Source organism: Panthera uncia, chromosome D1 (genome assembly GCF_023721935.1).
Source record: "Panthera uncia isolate 11264 chromosome D1, Puncia_PCG_1.0, whole genome shotgun sequence".
In the NCBI taxonomy this organism is placed as follows: Eukaryota; Metazoa; Chordata; class Mammalia; order Carnivora; family Felidae; genus Panthera; species Panthera uncia.
The window spans coordinates 90140117-90151384 of NC_064808.1; the positions used below are offsets into that span (position 1 = coordinate 90140117).

General features: G+C 44.8%; 1 protein-coding gene across 1 annotated transcript in view; it reads left to right on the top strand.

Annotated features, from left to right (window-relative positions):
• Window positions 1-11268, top strand: part of SIAE (sialic acid acetylesterase) — a 38869-nt gene that overhangs the window by 22201 nt on the left and 5400 nt on the right. Inside the window, exons 4-7 of the mRNA XM_049611322.1 lie at window positions 28-166; window positions 2570-2747; window positions 4381-4490; window positions 5051-5184. Coding sequence (XP_049467279.1) covers window positions 28-166; window positions 2570-2747; window positions 4381-4490; window positions 5051-5184 — 561 coding nt within the window. The remainder of the gene's footprint in view (window positions 1-27; window positions 167-2569; window positions 2748-4380; window positions 4491-5050; window positions 5185-11268) is intronic.

Here is an 11268-nt window from a genome sequence, read left to right on the forward strand (position 1 = left end):
AAATGACATTCCTGTCTGTTTTCCTAGATATTCAATGCGACAAGAGAGCTGTCTAACACTGCGGCCTATCAGTCTGTCCGCATCTTCTCTGTGTCGCTCACTGAGGCAGAGCAGGAACTGGAGGACCTGGCCAAGGTTGACTTGCAGTGGTCTAAGCCCACCTCAGGTGAGTGACTGTGGAACGTGTGCCACCTCTTACGTACTGGGTCAGTGCCCTAGGAGGACTCTGGAACCCTGAATTTGGTTCTGATCTATTTATTAGGATTCAGCCACCCTTATACTCATTTCTCGTTGACTCTCCACCCGAGTTCTGGGGGTAGCCACTTCATGCATTTCTTCCCGAGATTCCCCCCTGCTACGAGCAGATGACACTTCCTTCAGCTTCACTGAACAGACTGAGGCCACTCACATGAGCTCTGCCAGCATCTCTCAACACTGCCTCAATGCTCTTCTCTTTTTCTCTTCCTTCCTTTGTTTCTGTGTCCGAACACAGCTGAGTGCTGTCCTTTCAGGGCTACCTGTGATGTGGGCGCTTCCCCTTCCAGGGCCTTCTACCCCTCGAGCTCTGGTCTTTCACCCCCATGTCCATTCAGCACAAAATCTTTATTTCCCACCTGTTCTGTGTCAGGCTTTGTGCTGGGCCCCAAGGACACAGCAGTGAGCAGGACAGACACAGGCTCTGTTCTCAGATTCTGCCTTTCTCTTACTCTAAGCAGACAAAACAAAACAAAACACACACACAAACATGACAACCCCCCTTCTCATGGTGTCTCACCGCTCTCCTTTGCTCTGTTAAACTTTTCTAGAGTATTTTCTGTCCTCATTCTTTTCACTGCCTTTTCTATGTTCACTCTTGGTAATTTGTCTTCTCCTTCCACCTCAACAACTTCTTCACCTCAAGGCTGCTGCTGTTCTTCCAGTTATACACTCTGGAACACTCTAGCCCTTGACCCTGCTGAAGGACACCTGTTCTCATGGAGCTTGTATTCCAGTGCGGAGGAATACAGGAAATGCTTAATACAATTAGTAAATTCTATACAAAGTGTCTGGTCCTCAGTATTACACTATCTGAATTCTCCCTGTGAACTCAGGAACTGAAGAGATTTGGGTAAATTTTTGGATAAATTTCTTGGTCTGTGAACTCTCCTTACATGGTATCCCAAACTCAGGAATCAGTTAGGTTTGGATAATATATTATACCTTCCTATTATCCCCCTTTTACTCTCTGAACTCTGAGACCGAATACATTTTTGGGGATCAAGGGATAGGGTGGATGAGGGTGTAAGCTAATGAGACAGAACTATATAAATAAAATACATCAGGGAAGGGGGTGCAGTAGGACTGTTGGGGACTGGGATGGGGTCGTGGTTTCTCGTTGAGGGTGGCCATGGGGGTCTCAGTTGAGAAAGGCGACGTTTCGGTGATCAGCTGGCAGAGGCGAGGCAAGCAGGTATCTGGGGAGGAACACAGTAGGTCAAGTCGCTGTCATATTTCAAATCTCTGCCACCTCCTCTGCTGTTGTCATGTCACGTCTCTCTGACTGTGGTGGGGAAGGTTGGCCGGTATGAAGGAGCCGCCTCTGATCTAATCATAGTACTCCTCCTGTCTCAATGTCCTCAACCCCAGTCACCTCTACAAAGTCCCCTTAGCCACTTCGGGTCACACACCCATAGGTTGCAGGCATCAGGGTGTGAACATCTTTGGAAGGCTGTTCTGCCTTCCACACATTCTCATTCCCAAGCCTTTTCAGTGGCTTTCTGTTTTTTCTCCTCCCAAGATGTGATTCCCCTCCTGTCTTATCTTCCACTCGTCCCCTTTTGTGGTCTAGGCTCCAGTCACATACTTTTCAACATTTTTCCTACTCTGTGTCCTTTTTTAATATATTGTTTCCTCTGGATAGAATGCCAGCCCTGCATTCCCTTTCCCTTCCTTCTTATTTACCTTTTCCTTATACCTAACTGTCAGTGGGCCCACCTTTATACCAGCTACCCACAGCCACCCGGCACCAGCCAGTGAATTTACTGACTCTGCATTAGGTACTAGACATCGGGGATCCAGAAGTGAAGAAGATAAGGGCCCTGCCTTCGAGTAGCTAATAGTTAAGTGGGGGTAAGGAAAACACTGTGAATAGAAGATTAATGGAAGCACAGGAGAGGGGGGTCATTCTTAGACTTTTTGTGATCTGCCTTTCATTTGATATTCTTTCTTTTGCTGTTAAAACCCCTTACCACCTGTTTGTACCTCCTGAGGCACTTAACCATATTGGGTCGTATATTTTATTCAGCTGAACGTCTTATTCTGTAGAATGTAAGAGCTATGAGGAGAGGCTCCATGTCTCTCCATATCTCTTTATTCACTGTATCCCAGCCATCTAGAAGTGCCTGGCACCTAGAAGGCGCTCACTCAGTTTCACAGTTCATTTGCAATTTATTTGAATTCCCAGTATTACACTGTCAACTTTTTGCGTGCCCGCATTGTAGAGAGTTTGGATCTTTTGCAGTGCCAACCTGGTGACTTATATGTAAACTACTATGTTTCTGTCATTTTTTCTTTAACTTTTTCTGACCAGAAAACTTAGGCCATGGAGTTTTCAAGTACATGTCAGCAGTGTGCTGGCTCTTTGGGCGTAACCTGTATGACACATTGCATTATCCCATTGGGCTGATCTCCTCCTCGTGGGGTGGGACACCCATTGAAGCCTGGTCTTCTGGAAGGTCACTGAAAACCTGTGGTGTTCCTACACGAGGGTAAGAAATCATCCTGAAGTCTGGGAGAAAGCCTTGGAAATTATGTAAGAGAGAAGGAGCATGGTTTCCTTTGGGGAGCCAAATCTGTGTTGAATGTCCAAATATGTATTGAATGTATGTAACTTATTCTGTGAACATGTATGGTATTCTTTTTTTTTTTTAAGTTTATTTATTTTTGAGAAAGAGCGTGAGAGAATGTGTGAATGAGTTGGGGAGGGGCAGGGAGAGAATCCCAAGCAGGTCCTGAGCTGTCAGCACAGGGCCTGATGTGGGCTTTTTCCTCACAAACTGTGAGATCATGACCTGAGCTGAAACCAAGAGTCAGACCCTTTACCAACTGAGCCACCCAGGTGCCACCGTAAGGTATTATTTTTATTGTCATCAGCACCACGATCATCTGAGAATATGTCAGGAAGCGATTATGATCCTTTTCCTTAATAATAGTGATAGCTAATACTTACTGAAAGCTTTCTCTTTGTTGGATACTGTTATCATCACTTTATATGTATGACTTCACTTAATACTCCCAACAACCTCTACAAGTGTAGATACTGTTAACATACTAAGCTATTAAGCTTAAGTCTCAGAGGGGTTTAGTAACTTGCTCATGGCTACAGCTGGTAAGTGGCAAAGTCTGGCTTCAGTGTCTGTGCTCTTAACCACTGTGCTCTATTGTCCATGAGAATAAACACTGTAACATGAAGAACAAATATTCATGTAATCAAAGAGATATATTAGTATATTGATTATGAAAGCACGATCAGGAAAAGCTGGATCAGGAAGAACACATGGGGTGGGGAAGAAAGGAATAGTTGTTAAAATCCTGACACTAATATTAACACAGAGATTAATAGTCTGTGAACTGTTTTCATAAATATTATGTTGTTAAATCTGGGAAGGGCCCTGGAGAGAGGCTGAACTTCAGCTCTTGGTATATCTTAGGTAAAGCCATGCCTGTCGGGGAGGGAAGACCTTCCACTTTGGGACTGACAGAATGGCCTAGGTAGAGTGGGAGGGATCTAGATAGAGCCAGGCTTCCCAGGTCTCTGGGGACGTGAAGGGATACCATCAAGGGTGTGGGGAAGTGGGCATTCTCATCCACACCTCCCGTGAGTATAAATTCATATATGTATTTTACAGAGAAGTTTAGGAACACGTTTAAAGCTTTGAAAAAAATGTGCCCTTTGACCCAGCAATGTCATTTCTGGGCACTTACCATAAGGAAATAAGCCTATATGCAGTGATTTTAGCTATGAGGAAGATAAGCAAAAAGCTTAAAAAAATCCAAGTGTGCATCAACTGAGTACTAGTTGAGTAAATTTATTGTCTGCTTGAGACACTCACAATAAAATACTCCTCTTCTCTGGTTTTAGTGACCTTATCTGGAAACTGGGATGGCCCCCTCTGAACTTGTACTGACTGATACATTTATCCTGGGAAGAACCTGGATAGATATGAAAGTTGGAGGCTATTCGACATGTTTTCATGGGAAACAGAGTGGTTCGGTCTAATCTTGTGTTGCTATCATCAGACGTTTACCCCAGATGAAAGTTGGGTAGACTCCCAGTTTAGGGACCATGATGTGATCGGTCACTAGCTCTCTCATGATACTTGTGCTTCTTATCAATTTTAGGTTCACTCAGTCTGATTCTGTAACCGGTCCCAGTAAGAACTCTGTTCTCTGGAATGCCATGATCCATCCACTACATAATATGACACTGAAAGGGATGATATGGTACCAGGGTGAGTGTTAATTTGTTGTTTCTCCATTGTATTAGTTAGCTTTTGCTGTGTAACAAACCAGCCCAGGATTTAGGGACTTAAAACAATAATAGTTTTATTTGGCTCCCCATCTGGTGGGTTATTGGGGTAGTTTTCCTGTATCGACTACTTTGGTTAATTTCTTTCGGGATCTTTTATGTGTCTTTGGCCACCCGGCAGGTGTCTGGTGGCTGGATGGCCTCGGCTGGCCTCTCCCTCCTGTCTGTTGACTGCTGGAGCACCCTGGTACTCAAGTGGTCCCTTATCCTTCAGCAAATTAGTTCAGATTCTTTATCATTTACACAGCAGCCTCAGGGTTGCAAGTATATCAAGAGAGAGCAAACCCCAGAGCTGAAGCATTCTTCACACCTCTGCTTGCATCATGTTTGCTGATGCCTCCTTGGCCAGAGCAAGTGACAAGGCCAGTCCAGAGAGACTGCAGGAAGACTCATTCCCTAAGGGCACGGGTAGAGGTTGGGGAGTAACGTGTGGCCATGTTTGCATCTACCCCAACCCCCTCTCATAATCTGGACTGTTTTTAGGGGAGTCCAATATAAATGTTAACAGGGACCTGTACAATTGCACATTCCCTGTGCTCATTGAAGACTGGCGTCAAGCCTTCCACCGTGGCTCCCAGGGGCAGACAGAGCGTTTCTTCCCATTTGGATTTGTCCAGGTATGTGTTGAGAGGAAGCAGGTTTTGGGTATTGAGGTGGGGGTGTCCTGTGGAGGTCTCTTTCCTGGAATCCATATTCCTTTTTTTGCCCTCATAGTCTGCTGGTCAAGAACTAACTGTAAGACTTAATTCATCTCAGTTCACTGATGGGACAATTACATCTTCAAAAAAAGTTAATAAGTAATATTTCTTTTATTTAACATTATTTTTTTAATGTTCATTTATTTTGAGAGGGACAGAGCACAGGTAGGGGAAGGGCAGGGAGAGAGGGAGACACAGAATCTGAAGCAGGCTCCAGGCTCCTAGCTATCAGCACAGAGCTGGACACAGGGCTTGAACTCATGAACCATGAGATCATGACCTGAGTGAAAGTTGGACGCTTAACCAACTAAGCCACCTAGGCGCCCCAGTAATATTTCTTATTAAAAAACGAATACATACATGTTCATTAAAGATATTTAAAAGATAAGCAAAAAAAAAAAGCTAAAACATTTCCAATTGCACAATCCAGAATCTGTTCATGTATTCTCGCAGGAGGATCCATACCATAATACTGTACCATATCTTGCTGCTTCTCTCTCTCTCTTTTTTTAATGTTAATTTATTTTAAAAGAGATAAAAAGGAAGTAGGGGAGGGTCAGAAGAGAGAGGGACAGAGAATCCCAAGCAGGCTGCATGCTATCAGCGCAGAGCCCCATGTGGGGCTCAAACATATGAACTGTGAGATCATGACCTGAGCCGAAATCAAGAGTCGGGCGCTTAACCCACTGAGCCACCCAGGCGCCCCTTGCTTCTTCTCTTCATAGGTATTGTGAACATTTTTTCATGCCAATAAATATATTTTTAAGTTTATTTATTTATTTTGAGAGAGGGAGAGAGAGAGAGAGGGAGAGCATGCAGGGAGGGGCAGAGAGAGAGGGAGAGAGAGAATCCCAAGCAGGCTCTGCTGTGTCGGCACGAAGCCCGATGTGGGGCTCAAACCCACAAACCATGAGATCACCACCTGATCCAAAACCAAGAGTTGGGTGCTCAACCGACTGAGCCACCCAGACGCCCCTCATGCCAATGAATATTAATCTTGAGCACAATTTATAATGATTGCAGAATACTTTGAAATATGGTTGTATTGCAGTTTATTTAACTAGTTCTCAAGAAATGGACCCTTCGGTTGCTTTAAACATGTTGCTTTTGTAAGCAGTGGTGCGTTGATTGTCCTTGTAGCTAAATCACTGCATGCGTGCTTAATTCTTTCCATAAGATAAATACCCAGAAATGAAATTGCTACATTAAATTGAACATTAATTTGAACATGTCCTCAGGTTTCTCTGTAGAAATTTATGAATTTGTGTTCAGTGTGTACTCTTAGCAGCTATGTGTGTACTTGGATGTGCCCTCCCTAACTTGGTGCTGTCCTTTCCAGCCCCTGTAGTGAGCCTTGGTCTCTCACTCCCGGCCCACTGCCCCTGCTCTTTGCCTGGAGCACCCTTTCTCTCCTGCACTCTCCTGACCAACTTCGTCCTTTAGCTCTCAGCCTGGACATCAGTTAGGAAGCCTTCTGTGACTGTCCAGCATCTGGGGTGCACCACCTCCTTTCCCCCGATGGGTAATTTCTTAGCACCCTCTCCTTCCCCCATTTTCCTTGCATGTCAGTCGCACACGGCATCATGTTTTCCTGCGTCACACTTGTATCTCGGGACCTAACTGGTCAGCAGTTATTAAATATGGTCTAACACATAAGTGAAAAAATATATCAAGAGAAATCACACTTTTAATTAGTGGCAACTAGACACAAGGATTCTGCTCTCGTCCTCGCCTAAAAGGAATGAACGTATTTAACCAAGCTGATGATGGCTTTGCCTTACCTGTTCACATGCCTCCTCCAAGACCTGCACTCTTTAGCAGGGTGGTAAGTGGTGACTCTTCTGAAATACAGGAAATGAAACAAGTAAGGTGTTAGAAAAGCGGGGCCCAGCTCACAACATACTAATGGAACGGGCTTTCAGATTTGAATTGGACACATGCTTCCAGATGTCTGCCTCTGCATGTCCCGCAGATACCTTCTGCTCACCGTCCTCACGTGTCTTCTACCTTGTCTCATTGCACCACGCCTTTTCTTGGATGAAGACTTTTATGGACCTCCTTTCCACTTATACTGACTTTACAACCGTTTTCTTTCTTCCTTCTTACCTTTGTTTTGACTTCGAAACCAGATTATTCTACTCATTATTGTCAAAATAGCCAGCCCTGTCAGCAGATCTGTATTTCTGGTGGTGGAAACTACATCTGGACTTCTGAGGTTCTTTTTCATCTTTGCCGTGTAGATGGTGATTTGAATGGGACTCCAGCCAATTCAGACCGTGTGTTGTATGCTTCTTATATGCCGTGGACTGTGTGAGGTGCTAGAGATACAGTGCGAATCAGAGAGACCTGGTCATTGCCCTCAGGCCTTACTGTTTGGCAGGAGTCCCTCAGACTCGGGGCTTTAACTGATCACCATCGACAAAAATATGTTGGTTACTTGTGGGAAACTGGGAGCACAAACATATACCTTTGAAGAGAAATACCACATATGGCAAAATAATGGTTCAGCGCATGGATCTGCAGCTAGTCTGCGTGGATTCACATCTCAGCCCTGACGCTCCTTCGGCTCTGTGATTTTGAGCCAGATATTAAATAGGGAGAGTATTATTTTAAGTATTGAATGAGCTAACTCATGTAAAGCCTGGCACATGCCAGATAAGGTTCATCCGTGAGAGAAGTCAGAAAATCTGGCGGGGGGGGGGGACAGTTGGTCTGCAAGGAAAGATGAATTGGCTTTGTAGAGGTGTTGAATTTGAAATGATGGTTGCAATAACTAAAGCACGGTTAGAGACGCAGGGCTCAAGCTCAGCAGAATGCCCCGGGCCGGACACACGTATCTGAGAGTTGTTAGTAGTGAGGTGACCGGAAGCATGGGAGGGAAAGAAGACCAGGAGGCTAGGGAGTCCTGAGGAGATGCTTTTGTACAGCGGGTGTGGAGCAACGGGAGTGAAGTGCAAAGTACATACAGTATGCTATTGTAAAGTCTTCTGAATGGGGCCCCTTTTCTATTCTTTGGCTATTATATGCCTTCATTAGCGGTGGTGTTTCTACTAATCGCTGTGGGAGACTGAACGGCACCCTAGCGGATCTCAGAGTAGGGAAAACAAGAATTTCATCTGGGTATGGAGTATGCTGGTGCCTCCATGTGGCCACTGTGTCATAGTGCAAGCGAGTCAAGTGCACCTGTCAGGTGCAAGTGCGTGGTGAAACTGGAGAATTGCTGCAGGAATTCTCCACAAACGGCCATGTGGAGACCACTTCCTTGGCTTGCGCAGCTGTGTAAGCATCTCTCGGTGTTGGGCCTCAGCCTCGTACTTACCCTAGACTCTTTCTGGTGGCTCTGCTGCTGTGATCCTCCTCATGGCACTGGCTGCCGAGCATGATTCCACTTTCGGTCTGTTGGGTGTTATGTGGGAAGAAGCAGTGTTGCTCACTGGGTCTTCTCGTGAAATTCGATTGTGAAGCTTCAGCACCTTTTATCATTTCATATGTGAAAGCAGATTTGCCGAGAGATAAGAGAACTAGAAATGTCCCCTTAGTTCCAGATCACATCCCTTCTGCTGCTGTTGCAACCTCACCAGTGTTTTCCTGACGATTTTCTAGTCTTTCTGGAACAGGTCAAGAAGCAGAAAACTTCCTGTTTTCAAGCCTTCATTTGGCCACGTTTGTCTGGGATGATCTCAGGTATTTGCTGGCCATGGGAGTTAGAAGGCTGTGGGGAGCACTCTCTTCATCATGTAGCTCCCCTGATGGGGACAGAAGATTTCAAACGGGGCCCAAAGACAGTGGTTGCTCGCCCAGGATGTTTGCCAGCTTGTGGTTTGACTTACTGTTAGATCATGGTTTGTAAAAGAGGGATAATAGGTTGATGCCTCTCATTGCCTGGACTGTGGCTAAGAATAAGTTGCAGTCTACATCAGAGAACATGGTGATATAAATATCAGAGAATTAAGGAAGGAGGAAAGAGTGGGACCACATGCGTCATAGTAGTATTGGACAATTTTTCTGGTAGTCTCTGTCCTTTGCAGGAGTAGGAGTCTATCAATTTTTAAAAATTAATTTTTTTTTGAGAGAGAGGGAGAGACAAAGGTAGAGGGAGAGAGACAGAGAGAGAGAGAGACAGAGAGAGAGAGAGAGAGAGAGAGGGAGAGGGAGAGAGAAATTGAATCCTAAGCACACTCTGTGCTCAGTGCGGAGCCCAACACCAGACTCGATCCCACGACTCTGGCATCACGCCCTGAGCCAAAATCGAGAGTCGTATGCTCAATGGACTGAGCCACCCAGGCACTCCAGGAGTCTATCAATTTCAAGTTTAGATGAAAGTGTTTACTCAGTATGTTGCAGAGTCAGACAGCTTCTTACTACCTTTACTGCTCCTGCACTAGTGTAAGGCGCCATCATCTCTTCCTTGAAATATTGCCTCCTTACTGATCTTCCTGCTTCTACCTTTCCACCCCCTTTAGGATATTCTCAACATTTCAGTTAAAGTGATCCTTTGAAATGCACGCCATATCGGAAGGCTCCAGTGGTTCCTCCATATGAGTGAAGTCAACAAAGTGATGTGTGATCTGCCCCTACTTTTCTTTGCCTTGCTCACTCCACTTCAGCTATGCCGCTGCCTTACTGTCTATAAGCACACTAGGCTTACTCTGCCCTAGAGTCTGCCATTTTCCTTTCCTTCTGCCTGGAAAGTTTTTTCACAAGTGTATTAGTTTTCTATTGTAGCGTAAAAAATCACTGCGTGTTTAGCCGCTTAAAATAATGTTACATACATTTATTATCTTACGGTTTTCTGGGTGAGGAGTCAGGGCACGCATGGCTTAGCTGAGTCCTCTGCTTGGGGCTGCAGTGAAGGTGTCGGACAGAGCTGGGGTCTCATCTGAAGCTTGGGTTTTCTTCCAAGCTCAGGTGGCTATTGGTAGAATTCATTTCCTTGAAGCTATAGAACTCATGGCAGCTGACTTCTTGAAGGCCAGTAGGAGTCTCTGACTTACGTACCCCATTTTAAAGGCTTATCTGAGTTGGGCTCTCCACATACTCTTCTTTTGGTTTCTTTGAAGTCAGCTGATAGAGGACTTTACCTACATCTGCAGAATCCCAAGCAGATAATTAGGTGTTACAGATTCTGAAGGATGGATACTGTCTTTTCCCTGTATTCCACCCCGTATCCAAGGTGATTGCCTGCTTCTGTCAGTTTGTCTTTTAGGTTATCTTATTCCTGCCCGTCCCATTCCTACTGCTATCCTAGGTCAGGCCTTTCTCTTATGTGTCCAGAATGTTCTAGTAGCTTCTGAACCAATCTGTTTTCGGGCTCTTCACAGGATCATTTGCATGATCACTAGATTAATCCTTTGAAATAGTCCTTTTATCATGCCAATAATTTCAGTGGCTCTCTAATTTCTTTTTTTTTTTAATGTTTATTTTTGACAGAGAGAGAGAGAGAGAGCGAGCATGAGTGGGGGAGGGGCAGAGAGAGAGGGAGACACGGAATCTGAAGCAGACTCCGGGCTCCAAGCTGTCAGCACAGAGCCTGACACGGGACTTGAACTCACGGACCGTGAGATCATGACCTGAGCCGAAGTCGGACGCTAAACCGACTGAGCCACCCAGGCACCCCGGCTCTCTAATTTCTGAATTGAGGTGAAATTCACATAATGTAAAATTAACCATTTTAAAGTATTCAGTTCAGCAGCATTTAGTACATTCACAGTGTCCTCCAGCTGTCACTCTACAGTGATTCCCTGTTGCTTATAGGTAAAGTATGAATTCTATCCAAACTCTTGCCTCACTATCTTTCCAACGTTGTCTTTCCTACATAAACCCTCAAGTTCAGCTCAGTTACTCTCTCTTGCTCTCAAAATTGCCCTTTTACTTCCTACCTTTTTACATTATAAGATTCTAACATGTCCTGTTTGTAGTGGTTGCTTGTATTTTCTGGGCCCATCCATTTTTTCTTTTCTTTTCTTTTCTTTTCTTTTCTTTTCTTTTCTTTTCTTTTCTTTT